Source organism: Danio aesculapii, chromosome 19 (assembly GCF_903798145.1).
Source record: "Danio aesculapii chromosome 19, fDanAes4.1, whole genome shotgun sequence".
In the NCBI taxonomy this organism is placed as follows: domain Eukaryota; kingdom Metazoa; phylum Chordata; class Actinopteri; order Cypriniformes; family Danionidae; genus Danio; species Danio aesculapii.
In genome coordinates this window covers 13,633,035-13,651,002 of record NC_079453.1, presented here as the reverse complement: position 1 = coordinate 13,651,002, position 17,968 = coordinate 13,633,035, and the positions used below count along the sequence as shown (strand labels likewise).

Sequence of the window (17,968 nt, the reverse complement as noted above, 5' to 3'; positions counted from 1 at the left end):
AGTTACTTTTCAGATAAAGTAGTTTTAACAATAGCTGGGTAAAGGCTGGTTTATACTTTTGCGTTATGATCTGCGTCACCGACGGCGCCTGCCTTGCGCGTAGCTGTGTATTTATACTTCTGCGTGCTGCTCTGCAATAACACTTCTGAAACGCTAGCTGGCAGTAGGTTTTTAGGTTCCTCTGTGTCGAGTTTTCTTCATGGGTGTTTTGTTTTTTCTGAAAATTACAATTAGCTCAAACTTGCTCATTCAGAGGCAGGAACCGGCGAACGAGTAAAAACTTTAATCATAAGGTAAACACAAAACAAAGTTTTCGTCTGGAGCTCCTTCATGGGACTCGACAATTGTAAACAATCCCTCCATCGGGCTCGCGGCTCTCATCACTGCCCACGTTTGTCACCACCACCAAGCCGACCAATCATAGAGCTTGCGCTATGCGTCATTGCAACGTGTAGTTCAATTTTTTGAGAGGTGCGCGTCAGCGACAGCCACATCGAGGGCTATGCGACCACACGCAGGCTGCGCCGGAGCCCTACGCGTGCGCTTGACTCAGAAGTATAAATCAGCCTTTACAATCTATCTACTTGGTTACCAACATTCTTCAAAATGTTTTGGAAAAAAACAACAACTTTAGAGCTATGGAGAAGGAGTAAATGATGAGTAAACAATCACATTTGTGGGTGAACTATCCCTCAAATTTTCACAATGAAAAGAAAAACTTTTCTAAACGGAAAATATGTTTTTTTTTTTATTTGATTAGAGGTCGAAAATCATTTACACTAGAAATTTCATGACTTTGTGAGATTCACTCAAATGACGACGAACTTAGTCTGTATCTTTTGACAAACATATGCTGCATAAATCCGTGTCATCCAAACACAAGTAAAGTCCAGAACATTGGCAAACGACATCAAGGATATTTCTTTTCAGTCTTTCACATTTGGAAACAGTACTCAAAAAAATAGAGCAAGGGACCCTTCAGCACACAACGGCCCCAGCTTCATCTGTATCTTATCACCGTAAAGTCCCTTAAACAGAAAAAGCTGGGGAACATATGAGAAACTGAGCCAGGCTGAGTCTTCAAAGAGCGAACAGACTTCACGGAGGAGGGGTCTCACTCAGCGGCCCTCGCAAGGGCTGGTTCTCATCATTCTGACAATAAAAATGAGTGGAATAAAAACAAAGCAAAACGTCTCTTTTGAACAAAAAAAAAAAAAAAGAAGAAGCAGCCAGAGATTTCTGCAAACGGGGTCTCTTTCTTCAAAAGATCCTCCTTCTGGAGCTTAGAGGAGGTTATCCTCCTGCTGGAATGCTTTTGGAGAGAAAATCCGGCACATTCTTTGCAGACTCCCTGTGGATAGAGGGACAGAAAGGACCATAGAAGGCTGCTAATTCTGTTGCTCAGGGTCCGACGCTAGAATTGCATACACTTCCATAAAAACAGGGTTGCAAAAGCATGCAATAAAACGCTCCTTAAAACTTCACAAACAGCACAGTACACATGTATGTTTATATTTATATGTATAAGAGTCGTCCCCTTTTGAAGCCGGTTGGCCTCTTAAATCCAATAAACAAGGCACTTAAGCACCAGAGAGGTGGGCAATATTCCAGTACAGGACAATGGAGATTGGTGGGGGGTGTGATGGTGGTGGTGGTGGTTAGAGTTATTTTATGGCTTCTGCCCTTTTATTGGGCTAATCCTCAAACATCCCATGATGATTGAGAAGCAAATGCATCTTGGGGCCAATTCTGTGCGGACTTGAGGGGGAGGTGTGCTTGTTAAACACTGCAACATGACATGCTTTTCATAAGAAATGAGGCTATTTAAATATCTCTACAGGTTTAGAACAAATGGGTGTTTTTTTCCACCCCCAAGTATAAATGCAACAAAAAACAAGTTGGTGACACTTTACTTGAGGGGGTGTTCATAACACTGTCAAGACAGCTTTATTAGAATATATGAAGGAGGTTTTATGCATGGTTATGACAACTGTCATTGAGTGTCATTCACTCAGTTGTGGCATTTTAAAGGCAAAGATGACAATGTTTGAGATGTCTTTGTTATCACAACTTGACATTACCAAGACAATGTAACTTGTCATAAATCTGTCATAAACATGATCGCCATGAGGCCATTATTAATGTGTCAGGAATATATATTTTATAACAGGCAGGTTTATACTTCTGCATCGAGTGATCGGCGTGACCCACGGCACCTGCCTCGCGTGTAGCTGTGCAAATATTCTTGTGCGTGCTGTTTGTGTTGCTCTGCAATAACACTTCTGAAACGCTAGCTGGAAGTAGGTTTTTATGTGCCTCTGCACTGTAAAAAAATCCAACTTACAAATTGTTAACTAAGTTTAAAATTGTAAGTTAGATGGACTTATTTTTGAGCTCAGAGTTCAATTTACTCATGAAAACGATTCAACTGCACGTTTGGAACTGTTTGTTCAATGAAAGTGAAAAATCTAGTTGAGGAGACTTTAAATTTTGATTTCTTCATTTGAGCTAAAAAGTTGAGTCAGTGGTTAAAGTTGTGTGTTTAAACCAGCCTTTTCAGTCAACTTAAAAAAAATAATCTGCCACAACTTCAACCACTGAAGCTTAATAAACTCAACTTTTTTTTACAGTGTGTTGTGTTTTTTTGCAGATGTTTTGTTTTTTTCTGAACGCAACCTTAGTGTACAAGTAGCTAAAACTCATTCAGAGGCGGGAATCATAATCATAATGTAAACACAAAACATCAGTTTCCATCTAGATCTCCTTCACATGACATGACACTTATAAAACACTCGCTCCAACGGGTTCGTGCGGCTCTCTGTCCCACCCACAGTGGTCACAGCTACCAAGTTGACCAATCGCAGAGCTTGCGCTATGTGTCATTGCGACGTGTAGCTACATTTTTTTAGGTGCTCATCAGCGTCGTTGTCAGCCATGGCGAGGGCTATGCAACCGCGCGAAGACTGCGCCGGAGCATTCGCGTGCCCTCAATGCAGAAGTAGAACTCAGCCTTTAGTCATTGATATTTGTAAAAGTGCCAATACGCTGTCAAATATTTTTTATAACAGCGTCATTGATATTTAATCACATTAAATAACATTTTAATGACAAATTCAATTTGTATCACTGTAGCTAACGTCAAGAAAAATATTAATGATAGTGTAATAAAATTTATAAAACAACGATTTCATGACAGTCATGTTTATGACAAGTTATGTCATCTTGGTAATGTCAAGTTGTCACAACAAAGGTTTGATGTATTTGTCAGTCAAGTTGTGATAATAACACCTTAAATAGTAATCTTTGCATTTAAAATGACTGAGCGAGTGACACTTAATGACAGTCATAACCAGCCATAAACTCTCATTCGAATTCATGGCATGTGTCATGTCATGATTATAAAGTTTTCGTGACAGTCTTATGAACACCCTTTCACGTAAAGTGCTAGAAACAAGTTTATATAAGGAGCTTGGTTTAGGAAGAGCTTGTGTCTGATCACACATCAGCTGTTGAAGACACTTGCGACAATCTAGGATCAGAGTCGATCTCGTATCGGTAGTGGTACCCTTCCCAGACTTCCCGACATGCATCGCGCATGTCGTAAATGCGCTTCTTAATGTCTTTGCGGTTCAGGTAAAGGACAAATAGAAACATGAGACCAACAAATCCCAGCACCAGACCCAGGAACACGTAGGAGGTCTGTAGAGCAAGGTTGTCACTGTCTCCTGCTTTATGGCAACCCAACTCCAGGTCACCCACCGTCAAGAGCGATGTGTTGTGCAAGGCAACAGGAAATGCGCAAGTCAAGCGCTCGATGTCCACCATTTGCCCTCGAGAGCCATTAAGCCAGGCGGCAAATGGTTCAATGTCACATGTGCAGGTGAACGGATTGTCCGCCAAATTGAGCCTTGCCGAATGCAAGTGCTCCAACTCTTTTAGAGCCTCCTCACGCAAGGTCCTGAGGGCATTGTGGGTGAGATCGAGCTCCTGGAGGTGATCCAGTCCTGTGAATGTCCCGTTATGTATAGACACTATAGAGTTGTTGCCAAGCTGAAGGCGCCGCAGGCCGACAAGATGACAAAAGATGCCAGGGGGCAAGTAGACAAGGCCATTACTGGACAGGTCCAGCACCAGCAGGTCACTCAAGCTGCTCCAGCGAAGAGAAGTGGCTAGATCCATGACAGATGAGGGGATGTGGAGAGCCCGGCTGAGATTGAGCTCCCTCAGCATATGGCTCTGGACAGTGAACGCCTCAGGATGGATGACAGCCAGCTGGTTGTTGCTGAGGTCCAGCGATCTGAGGCTCCGCAAGCTGGAAAACGTGTGAGACTTCACCTCAGAGATCCTTGAGAGAGAGAAAAAAAATATATTTTACATGATACTACAAATGTTTCAGAATAGTGAGTTTTATAGCAGTGCAAAAGAACTATTTTGGTCCCCCCAAAGATTTATGTAGTCAAAGCAGTTATTAAAAGAGAACTATCATAAAGAATATTTTGTGCAATGGAAAGTTTCCATGATGTTCTATGTTCTTTGTGAAACCATACATGCCAATAAAGAACCTTTCCTATATTACACTTTAAGAAATAAAGGTTCCAGAAAGGGGTTTTCACAGTGATGTAATAAAAGAACCATATTTTGTTACTCAAAGAGTCTTCCAGTGAACAGTTCTGAAAGAACCCTTTGCTACAATATTAATGATATATATTTTTTAAATAAACATTTCCATGGACATGCCAATAAAACAAAGTTTTTAAGGCTATGTTGCAAGTTCAGATCTACCACAGATAATGAGTGGGCATCTTATGATGTTTCCAAATAAAGCATGTAAGGTTATTTAACAATTTGAAAGACTGTATATTTACAGAATGATTTTAGGAGTTTTACTTTGCCTAAAACCTTCTTTAAGAAAACTTTCTGAATTAATTAATGTCTGAGTTAAGAATCCTCACTGACAGAGATGCATTGACTCAATATTACGGATAGGGATTTCACATCTGGTCCTAAATTATGTAGTCACATCATCGATTAATAGAATCCAACTCCATTTCTTCATTAACTTCTTACATGGTCATAAATTGAGCTGCAAAATGTATAGAATCTAGTTCATTTGGAACAGACCACGTTTAAAAAGGCTATCAGGGGTATCTAATACTAAAAACACACTTAAATTGATAACTTGATTCTAGTCTCGTTAAAATAACAGAAAGCTTACAGTTTTAAAGAAATGCTATATTGATTACACATGATTTACGTCTTAAGATTTCAGATACGTTACCTGTTGTTAGACAGAGACAAATTTGTCACATTCTCCAGCCCCTGGAAAGATTCGGGTCCGATCTGACTGATGTGGTTCCCGGTGATGAAGAGGTTTCTGGTGTAGCCCGGAATGCCGCTCGGTATGTCCTGCAGATCTTTGGAGACGCATTTGACCGTCAACGCGGCTTCCGAACACTCGCAGCCGGTCGGACACACCGATGCGCCCACGGAGACCGCGGCGGCGCACAGCAGCCCCAACACAACCGCACAATGTCCACAAGCAAACATGGTGAAATATCAGCAATTAAGCATCAACTTCATTGAATAAATGCCCTCATTAGGCTGGCGTGCGCGTCCGGAGATCCAAAGTGTCTCTCCAAGACTCCGGTACCGCGTGCTCCTCTCTCGTAACTTCACTCAGTGCTGTGTTTTCTTCCTGAGCGCTCGACTTCTTTGCATTACAGAAACTCATGTGTGAATGAGAGGCAGACACATTATTTCCATGAGAAAAGAAGGTTCTCTGTGTGGGGCGTTTGATCCGCTCCTCTCAAACAATGCGCCTGAATGAGCGCTGCTCTCCACAATCAGCAGGGAGGAGCTCTGGTCCCACACCTCTCCCCCTCTACTCACACACACACAGACACACACACACGCACACGCACACACACACGCACACACACACACACGCACACCAATACCAGGATCAGTTACATCTCGCTATCCTTGCAATGATTGATTGGCTTCATTAATAGCTATTAAGGCTCATCAAAAGATACGAAAATCAAGATATATCTGTTTTGTTGATCTTTTGGTAGCTCAAGGTCTCAATTCGCCAGTGCCAATACACACTTAGAAATGGTCGTTTAAGTTTTCTGCAAAGGATGTTACACTGATAATTTTTTGCTTAACAAGGTAGTAGGGAGCCTCAGCAATATTTAAGTATATTTAAAAAAATAATAATTATCAGTAATTCACGAATTTGAATGGTATATATTACTGCATACATACAGTTGAAGTCAAAATTATTAGCTCCTATGAATTATTAACCCCTTTATTTTCCCCCCAATTTCGGTTTAGCGCAGAGTTTTTTTTTCTACACATTTCTAAACATAATAGTTTTAATAACTATCTCTAATAACTGATTTATTTTATCTTTGCCATGATGACAGTAAATAATATTTTACTAGATATTTTTCAAGACACTTCTATACAGCTTAAAGTGACATTTAAAGGCTTAACTAGGTTAATTAGGCAGGTTAGGGTAATTAGGCAAGTTATTGTATAAAGATGGTTTGTTCTGAAGACTATTGATAAAATATATAGCTTAAAGATGCAAATAATTTTGACCTTAAATTGTTTAAAAAAATTTAAATTAAAAACTGCTATTATTCTAGCTAAATAAAACAAATAAGACTTTCTCCAGAAGAAAAAATATTATCAGACATACTGTGAAAATTTCCTTGCTCCGTTAAACATAATTTGGGAAATATTTAAAAAAGAAAAAATCAAGGGGGGGGGGGGGGGGGGGGCTAATATTTCTGACTTCAACTATAAATTCACAATCACGAGAAATAAAGAATGTCAAGAAGGCCTTAAACTCACAAAAGCAAGAAAATTGCAGTGCTGGGGGGGTGGGGTTGGGGTAGAATTGTGACATAAACTCACAATTGTGAGAAATAAACTGAAATTTGTCTTGACTTTTCTAAGAAAAAAGAATTGAAATACAAACTCAGAAGTATAATAAAGATTGATAATAGAACAATAAGATGAAAAATAAAGAAGACATACACTTACAACTGTCAGACATGAAAGTAAAATTTTGTGAGAAATAAAGAAAATGCATAAAATAATGTTTGCTAAAAGTATGTTGTCTAAAAATTGAGGGGGAAGTATTTATTATTTTTTGTTATTATTCTTTGTCTTTCAAAAATGAAAAAAAATTTTTGCTTTTATTTAGTTTGTGTGTGGGCCTTTTGATTGTTAACACAAGTTCTAAAAGACAAAAGGCACCGCATTATAGAACTTCTTCAGATCAGTGTTATTGGCTTTGAGTTCTTAACAGGCTTTCTGGAGATTAATCTAGCTCTATGTTTTTGCATGGAGAGGTGGGGAACATTGATCTGATATCCCACACTCCACAGGACTCCTTCTGCTTTGAACTCGGCGGGGGTTTGTTGAAGTGAAGAGGGACAATAAGCTAAGAATTCAACACGTTGTTCTTTTGCCTGCTGAGTCAGTCATTTGTTCTCAAGCGCAATTAAATGTTTCCAAGGGAACTGTTCAAGGGATCAATGGACAAAAACATTCTAAAAATGCATGTTTTTGAAGTCATACTAAAGATCACGAGTCAAATCTGCGTTGCACACTTTTTTAGGGTGACACACTTAGGGCAAATTCCCTTTTTTGCCTTTTTTAATGAACCTGTTAATTTGGTCATAAATACTCCAGTAAATTTTCTTTTTTTTTATTGAAAATCTGAAAAAGTTGACACTCATAATAAGTGAAAGGTGAGTAAATGATGACTGAATTATCATTTTTGGGTGAACCATCCCTTTAAAGAGTAAACCAGTTGCCTTTAAAGTGGTTTGTTGATTTTTCTAATATAAGTGAGTAAACTAGGTGTTTTAAAAATGATTCGTTGACTTTACTTTTAAAATGTAAGTAAACCTGTAGCTTTAAAAGCAATTAGTTGACTTTACTTAAATAAGTGAGTAAACCTGTTGCTTTTAAAGCAATTAGATGCATTTACTTAAATAAGTGAGTAAACCTGTTGCTTTTAAAGCAATTAGTTAACTTTACTTAAATAAGTGAGTAAACCAGGTCTTTTTAAAACGATTAGTAGACTTTACTTAACTAAGTGAGTAAACCAGGTGCTTTTAAAGAGATTAGTTGACTTTACTTAAATAAGTGAGCAAACCAGGTGCTTTTAAAGCAATTAGTTGACTTTACTTAAATAAGTGAGTAATCCAAGTGCTTTTAAAGCGATTAGTTGACTTTACTTAAATAGGTAAGTAAACCAGGTGCTTTTAAAGTGATTAGTTAATTTACTTAAATAAGTGTGTAAACCAGGTGCTTTTTAAGCGATTAGTTGATTTACTTAAATAAGTGAGTAAACCAGGTGCTTTTAAAGCGAATAGTTGACTTTACTTAAAGAAGTGAGTAAACCTGTTGCTTTTAAAGCGATTAGTTTACTTTACATAAAAAAACTTAAGTGAACATTTTGCTTTTTAACCATTTATTTGACTTAAATAAATGAGTAAACCAATCATTTAAAAGCAATTTGAAGTTATATTGTAGGTAAAGACATGGGATAATAATTGTAATTATTTTTTAAATGTGTATTGTTTGTGGTCAACTTTTGTTGTATTAACAAGTGCTTTATAAAATAAAATAAACATTGAACATTTGTTGACTAAAAAAGAATAATTAAAAAATTATAATTTTAAGGCAATGGCGTTACTCAAAACATGGACAATGAGCAAAATTATAAAAATTAAGTCAACAATTCCAAGTTAAAACAGGTTTACTCACTTTTTTAAGTAAAGTCAACTTGTCATTTTTATGCAACAGGTTTACTCACTTTTTTAAGTTAAGGTAACTAATCACTTTTTACAAAGTATTGTTGCACTACACCAGATTGTGTCTATATGTAAATTTTAACATATTTTTCCCACACACATATACCAAATAATATCTATATTCTGAAAGACTTTTAAAGGATTGTTCAGATTACACTTACCACTTATGTTCAGATTTTGCTGACACCTTTCCCTTTTTTTAATCACTTTCTGGGATTTTTTAGGCCCATTTACACCTGGTATTAAGATGCAGTTTCGTTAACACGATCCCAACAGGCCAGTGCTAAATACAGGTGTAAATGGGTCTAAGGCCCTGTTTACACCTGGTATTAAGATGCATTTGGCTGACTGGATTACAAGAAAGGGGGACACTTTCTTTTTTACACCTGGTGTTTTAATCCATCACTTTCATCCATTTTGGCCACTTTTTTGGGTGAGGGATGGTCTACCGCAAGTATATTTATAGACCTTTCCTGATTTTCATTCTAAAACTTTGAAATTCATGCAGTTTAAATAAATTACCGAAAACATGTTTTAAAGCAACAAAATCAATTAGATATAATTAATGAATTGAGTAATGGAAGTAAAAATATAATTTCATTGATTTTTTATTTCTGATGAGTTCGTAATACACAATTTATACTGTACATTTAAACTTCATTCATTCATTTTCCTTCGGTTTAGTCCCTTATTTATTAGGTGTTGCCACAGCAAAATGAACACTCCCAAATGACTGAGCATGGAATACTTGTTTTGGTGATGGAAATCTTGGCCGTTCATGCTGCTTAAAATAAAATAAATAAAATAATTAGCACAATAGCACATTATGCATAAAATAAAACATTCACAAATCAAAGAAAGAAATAGAGTATTTTGTTGTAATGCAAAAAAGAGCTAACATAGCAAAATAAGATGTATAAGAATTAGTCTAGCAGGTATAAAGTGGGTGGTCTTTTGTTCACCCACACATGAAAGCCATTCAAACATGTGTATTTGACTGCCTCTGGAAAGGGTGAAAAGCTCAAAATGTTTCAGACACTTTTCACACCCGTATCTGTGATCCGAATCAACACAAACGCATCTTAATAGCAGGTTTAAACAGGGCCTAACTGTTTCCTACTAGCATTAGCATGTGTTGTAAGAGATGGTGGTCAGTCGAGACACACAACCCTTTTCCACCTGTTATTATCATGTGTTCAAACGGGTCTTTTGTTACCATTTGTGACCCTGAACCACAAAACAAAAAAAGTAGGTTTTACATTGATTGTATGGGTCAGAAAGATTTATTTTTCTCTTATGCCAAAAAGCTTTTAAATATTAAATAAAGTTCATGTTCCATGAAGGTATTTTTTAAAATTCCTTACTGTAAAATATCAAACTTATTTTTTGATTAGTAGCCTTATATACATAGCTAAGAACTTAATTTTAACAACTTTAAAGGTGATTTTTCTTAGATTTTTTTTTTGTATCTTAGGCCCCGTTTACACTGATGCGTTTTAGTTTTACACTGTTCCTCTTTTGAAGATTTACCTGACATGTCCTCGAAAGTTTGTTTTCCATATTAAACTTGCAAAGTCTCAACTTACAAGGAAAGGATGCAAGACTAAACGTTGTGTAGGCTACTTTATATTGAAAAAAAGTCTCAATCAGATCCACTTTGTTCCCCATTCACACTGACATGGAGCAGCAACATTTTAAAACAAAAACAGCCTCTTCAGCATTTTAAAAAATCCTCAGTTTTCGGGGCTCAGAAACTTTGGGGTAGTGTGGAAGTGTAACCGTAGCAAAAATTATGCCTTTTAAAATTAAACTGTATTAGTGTAAACTGGGCCTTAACCAAATAATGTGCTATCCTAACAAAGAAAACATCAATGGAAGGCTCATTTACTCACTTTATACACTTCTGCTTTTGTACTCCGGGGTCATCAAGATCCTTCCATTTTATTTACTTGTTAAGTAGCTGCTGAAGTTAAGATCGTTTTTAGGATTTTTTTTTGGTCAATTTTTGATGTTTCTGTAAATTACTATACTATCTGTAGTTAATGTGAGATAATGCACTTAGGAAATGCTGTTCTGTAATAGGGTATATGTAGCAGAACGCAAAAGGACTTTTAATTTGTCAGTAACCTGGGTAAAAAGCTTCTGGTGAAATGTATGCCACTACAAAATCGGCGTGTTTAAGGTCTGTTTTCTTTTTTTTTAAAAATCAACGATCTTCACTGCCTAAATGATATATGCTATAAAGTGGGTCTCAGAATGTACAAGAAGCACTGCATTAAATTACATTGTTCCACGCCATGTCTACAAAATATTTAAATGTATTTTACTCCAGTATTTTCAATGCCGTTTCTGCGCTCGCCTGCTGATCTGGACGGGGATGTAAGTGATTATATTTTAATCACATTACAAGATCGATGCTGTAAAATGAACCATATAAAATTTAAAAAAGTCACATTAACTGTTCACCAGAAGTTTATCAGTATGGGAAGAAACACTAGCTCTGCATACACCCTATAGATTTTGTCTAAATTTGGTTAATAGATTAATAGAGTAATAATAATAGATTAATAGATTGTCTTAAATGTGGTTCATAACTGAAATTACCACAGTTACCAAACTACAGTGGCCCAGAGAGCTTGTCCAAAGATGCGATTATAAAAATCTAATTGAGAAAAGATCTTAATCCGTTTGACAGCACACCTGTTGCAAATTCTCACAACACAAACACAGTTAAAAAAAATTGCATTGCATTTTACGAAAACAAATTACGAAAAAGTGCTGCATTTTCTCAAAATATTTTCAAATAGCATGGAACACAGCGGAAATGTTTCAAGGGGACCCTAAAACATGATGAACCCAGCTATTTAAGTTATGGCTTATAAAATACAAAAGATAAGAGAATCAGGATGTTAAAATAAACAAACAAAAAACTCACCTTTCAAAGATCACCTACAACTTCACTGAGCAATAGTCACGGCACAGTGGTATCCTTTACGTTTTAGGGTCCCCTTGAAACATTTCTGTTGTGTGTTGCAGAGAAAGTATTGTGAGAAAATGCAGGCACTTAGCTAATTTGTTTGTGTTGTGAGAAAATGCAGTATTTAAAGTATGAGGATTTGCAGCATGCGTGCTGTCAAACGAATGAAGATTTTTTCTCAATTTAGGAGTTCTATTAAAGCTGTTCGCCATTTCTTATTTTGGTCGATTTAAACAATTATAAACAACATAAAACGGAAACATTTTGACGTTCTGATAGCGATTCCTGTGTAAAAGAATCACTTCCTGCCATCCATCTGAATTTCGCACGTCATCAATGATGTCATGTGAAAACCTATTCGTACAAAAATGTCTGATTTTAAAAAGGAGGCGTGGCACCAAACCCCAACCCTTAACCCTACCATCATTGGGGGATAAGCAAGTCATACTAAATTGTATGAATGACATTGTACGAATTCATATGAATAAGCCACTAAATCAAAGAGTTACGTATTGTCATGAGATCGTGTTGGAATATTAGCAATGTAAATCCAGCCTCAATATCAGAGATGTAAATGGTTTTGATATAGAGGTCTAAATCATTTTGACCACAAACAGAGATGGTCCAACAATAATTTTTTTTACCCAACCAATCAATTAATCAGTCAATTAATCTTTTATAAGGTAAACACGTGAACGAATGTGTTACAGGAGAGTGATGTAATGAGATGAATCAATGAAATCTGTAGTGCTCCCAAGAGACATGTTTTTTTATCCACATGTTGAGCTGGAAATAGTTAGACATGTTTTTATGGTCCTCTTGTGATTGATTGGATCAATGACATTTTAATATCAGACAGAAACAAGAGCATCTAGGATAAAAGATGCTTTATTAAACCCACCTAAAACAATAGGGGGGGGGGGGAGAACATAATACAACAAATAAACATCTTTTATTGATATTAATATTGCATGAACATTAACACATCATCAATTGTTTTGTTTGTTCATTGATAATTATCCAACACTGGAAACTGTAATTGAATTAGAAAATGGTTTCCATTAGTGTTTGATGACGGAATATTGGATTTGCTATCAGTGGTCTTGTAGTAAAATACATTGGTCAAACTCAATGATAAAGATTAGTTTCTTTACTTATAACATCAAGTGAGTAAACTAGTAGCCTTAAAAGCAACATGTTGACTTTTTACTTGGAAAAAGTTAGTCAACCCTTAGTAATTCGAAATCTCTGAGTTGACTTCATTCATTCATTCAATTTCCTTTAGCTTAGTCCATTATTTATCAGAGGTCGTCTCAAAAGAATGAACTGCCAACTATTCTAGCATATATTTTACACAACATATGCTCTTCCAGCTGCAACCTAGTACTGGGAAACACCCCCCACATAGCAAAATTTCTCTGGCCCACACAATCTAGTTTTGCTTGGCCCACATGCTGTAGTGAATGATGATACATGACTGGACTAACTCTGGCTTCCAGTCAAAGGTCAAACATTGACCATATCTGGGTCAAGTCTCAGCCAAGTTAATAACACATGACTGGCCCAGATAGATTGGTGTGTCACGATTGCAATGAAATTGATAAACCCATGAAGCATTGTGCTTTATGCACACTATAGGCATGTTTTTTCTCAAAGCGACCTGATTGGTTGAATTTTTCTTTCCTAAAAATAATTTTAATGTATTTTAAATGTGGGTCAAGAGAGGCCAAACTCAGGGTGCTTTCAACACTTGGTTCAATTGCCTGGACCGAACCCAAGTTCAATTGTCCCCCTTTGCCACATTCTTGGCTGGTTTGAGTTTACACAATCTTTTTTCTTTCTGAACTCCAGTACGCTTGCTATTTTGTGCACAGCTGTTGCTAGATGTTGACCACGAAAGCAAAGCGCCAAAATGGAGACATCCACATATCACAGTCATTCTGCTTTTACTGAATCTTTTGGTTTTGTTACAACAACCAAAATACAGAGAGCCACTTGCATTTATCCACCGCAAAAAAAAAAAACTAACAAAAAAAAAAAACATTAAAAATGTTTAGAACATCACACGATGTCTGCAGAAGTTGTTTTGGAGAAGGCTAACAGACATTATTACTGTTTGCACTGCAGTCCTGTTTGTCACCAAGGTAGGTGATACACAGACATACACACACGAGTGAACGTTATAAAAACTAAAGTTCGTTGTACAGTTGGCGGTTCACTTCCATTATTTAGTACGACTGCATTCATTTCAGACATGAAGCGTATACAGACCACCTTTTTCAGGCGGACTCCGGTATGGTTCACGTATGCGCACCTGAGTTCAGAACCAGCGACCTTCTTGCTGTGAGGCAACAGTGCTAACCACTGTTTACTTTATAATTAATAATAATACTTAATGAGGCAAAAATTATTTTACTCACCATTTTTAAGTAAGGTCAACCAAGCATTTAACAGCACAGAATTTGCTCACCTTGTAAGCAAAGCCAACTAATTGCTTTTTACAGTATTAGAGACAATTAAAAAAAAGAAGGATCAAAGAAAATGAAAGACCAACAGCAATTTAAACAAATACATAAGAAACTGGATACTATAGTAATGCACAGTCATCTATTGATTTCAGAACAACAGTGTAAAACATTATTGTGTTATGAATATAAAACTAAGTTATTTGAAGTAAAAAAGTTTGTGTTACGTGTTTTCTTTCACCCTGTTTCTGGTTTTTCCATGTGCTCTACTGAACGGTTGATTTTATTTAGCATTAAAAATATGTGTATTATTATACTCTTATTTACAAAACTCAATAGCCGCTGTAAACAATGCAACTATTTAAGCAGGCAAATCACACATTAATATGGTCAAAATGCGTCCACTTCTCTAGAAGGCAACATATTTCATCTCACAAAGAAATATCAAAATATGCATTTGATTTTAGTAATCACTAAGAGCCCCAAACATAATGACTGTTAGATACAAACCACATTCTCAGTATATCAGACACATGCGCAAAGAGCAGAACATGCTAATAAGCAAACACACAGGATCAAACACACTAATGAAGCTGCTGAAGGTTTTAGGTGATGGTTTTGTGAATAAAAAAAGTTTCTTTAAAACTATGCAAAGGTAAATACAATGATGAGAGAGATGAGCATGAATGAAAATAAAAAAACAGTCAAAAGCAGTAATGCCATTTAAGCTGTTCCAATGTCAAATAAATAATAACACATTATTGCATTTCAGAAGAGAATAATTTGTTTTGTACTTTATGATTACACAAACCACAATGTGTCAGTGATCAGCATATATAAGTACACCCCTCACAAATGTATCATTTAAATTCATATCTTTTAATAGGAAGCTATACAATTTTATATTTGTGCATATACAGTTGAAGTCAGAATAATTAGCCCCCCTGTTTATTTTTTTTCCCTAATTTCTGTTTATCAGAGACATTTTTTTCAACATTTCTAAACATAATAGTTTTAATAACTCATTTCTAATAACTGATTTATTTTATCTTTGCCATGATGACAGTAAGTAATATTTGACTAAATATTTTTCAAGACACTTCTATACAGCTTAAAGTGACATTTAAAGGCTTAACTAGGTTAATTAGGTTAACTAGGCAGGATAGGGTATGTAGACGAATTATTGTATAATGATGGTTTGTTCTGTCTATCGAAAAAAAATATGGCTTAAATGGGCTAATAATTTTGACCTTAAAATGGTTTATAAAAAATTAAAAACTGCTTTTATTCTAGCCGAAATAAAACAAATAAGACTTTCTCCAGAAGAAAAAATATTATCAGACATACTGTGAAAATTTCCTTGCTCTGTTAAATATAATTTGGGAAATATTCAAAAAAGAAAAAAAAAATTAAAAGGAGAGCGAATAATTCTGACTTCAACTGTACATTAGATTAGTAAGTACTGAAGCCAAATCTGGAGCTTACCTAATGAAATAACTTACAATAACAGCACAAAAACTAGTACACCCAAATTTATGTTATAGAAAAATATTAAATACAAATTTAAAAAAGAGGAAAAATTAAGAGAAGCAAAAAATAGAAAGAAATTGTTGAAATTGCAATATTTTGATTGAATTGAATTGTATTAGCTTTCAATTTTTAAATATGTTTGGTGACTAAAATATTATTTTAATAAATATATCTGTTTAATAAATCTGCTTTGTTTAAATGCACCAAAATACATTGCCTATATTTACTGAGAAATGGATAAAAATATTCATTTTCAAAATGGGGTGTACTCAATTATGCTGAGCACTGTATGTGCCAACTCTAATTATTTAAAACATTTTAAAAAGAAAATGTTAGTCTTTTTTGTCAGTGTAAGAGCACAAATCCAATCCAATTTGCAGAGGAAACATATCAAATAAAAACCTAACCATGGTTCTGGAAAATCATTTGGAGAACACCAAATCCATGTCCTCAGTAATTTACAGTTTACAGTATTACAGTAATTTACAATTTACAGTAATTTACATTTGAAGTGGGTCAAAAAAGCTTTTCAACATTGTCCAAAAACAAGAATGGTGTGGTTCAATAGGTTTAGGACAACTTTCATGAAAGATTTTGATCCACTTCGAATGCTGACTACTGTACACAGATAACAGTGTTGAAAATTACTAAATTTGTGTAGCTTTGATAAGGGCTGCATGATATTGGAAATTCTAATATTCCGATATTTTCAGTGATAAATATTGCGATATGAATACAGTTTTACAAGATAGTTTGAATAGCTATATTTGATGAAGTATAACAGTCTAACAGATACCGAAATTGAATATTCACAATGCAAAATTATTTTCTTATTTGCTTCTAGTCGAAACATCAAAACATTCTTAGAGCAAGTAAAATATTGTTTTTTTTTTACTTAAAACAAGCTAAATTATCTACCAGTGGGGTACGTAAAATAATCTTGTTTTTGCTTTGACATGTAGATATTTGAACTAGAAACAAAATAAAAATTCTAAGAAAAACTTATATTTTCTTTTTTTTTTTTGCATGAACCATAAAAATTCCATATAAATACAGTGAATACAATTCTGTAGCTTTTGGTCAACTATAATCCAAACTCAACATTGCATATCTTTGCGATGTGACTATTGCAGATGCGCACATTGCGATATGGATGCTAAATGATATATTGTGCAGCCCTAATAACAAATCACACAAAAAAATCCTTTGATAAGGAAAAATTTAAATAAAATAAAACAAATGAAAACTCGAACTAGCCAAAACTGTAAGCCTGTTTTACATTATAATGACATACACTTCATAGATTAATAAATAAATATCATAAAATAATACAAATTATAACAAAAATATTTAAAAACATTAAAAAAAATAACTTAAAATAAAATGCAGACTGTAAATTTGTCCCGTTACACATTTAGAATTATATACAGTGCTCAAGATATATATGAGCACACCCTTCACAATTTTTTTTTTTGGAATTTTTTTATATTAATACTTTTTGAATTATTATGCCATACAATATTATATTTGTGAATATACATTTCATTAGTCAGTACTGAAGCCAGTTTATCTAACAAAAAAACTAACGATAATCTAAAATTAGGTACACCTAAATGTATATGCTAGGGAAAACATTAAATAATAAAAAATAAATACATGAAAAAAGAGGACTAAAATCAATAGAAGAAAAGAATAAATAGTATGTAGTTGAAATTTTGCAGTTTGTAATTTTTTTGCTACATTTTGCTAGAAATTAAATGTATTATATTACTATTTCTAAAGATGTTCATTGACTAAATTGTTACTTAAATAAATATAACGGTGTCATAAATCTGTTTTGTTCAAATACACCAAAAAAATACTACCTACACTACCTGACAGAAGTTGTCGTCAATCCCAGTTGTAAGAGCAACAAATAATAACTTGACTTGTAGTTGATCATTTGGAAAAGTAGCAGAAGGTCGATTTGTTTTTTGAGGAAACATCTGTTGAACTGCATCCCAATCATCACAAATACTGCAGAAGACCTATTGGAACCCACATGGACCCAAGATTTTTGGTGAAGTAGTAGTTCGGTGAAGGAAAAATAATGATTTGGGATTACATTCAGTATGGGGGCCTGAAAGAGGTCTGCAGAGTGGATGGCAACATAAACAGTC

The 17,968-nt window shown here is 35.1% G+C and overlaps 1 protein-coding gene across 1 annotated transcript; it reads right to left on the bottom strand.

Moving 5' to 3' along the window:
• Positions 1–2,636: 2,636 nt before the first annotated feature.
• On the bottom strand, positions 2,637–5,823 carry tpbga (trophoblast glycoprotein a). Its single transcript, XM_056479644.1, has 2 exons — positions 5,279–5,823; positions 2,637–4,345 (listed from the first exon to the last, which is right to left on the bottom strand). Exons 1-2 carry the CDS (start codon positions 5,545–5,547, stop codon positions 3,496–3,498), a joined length of 1,119 nt encoding a protein of 372 aa, XP_056335619.1. The 5' UTR covers positions 5,548–5,823; the 3' UTR covers positions 2,637–3,495.
• Between the last annotated feature and the right edge of the window lie 12,145 nt (positions 5,824–17,968).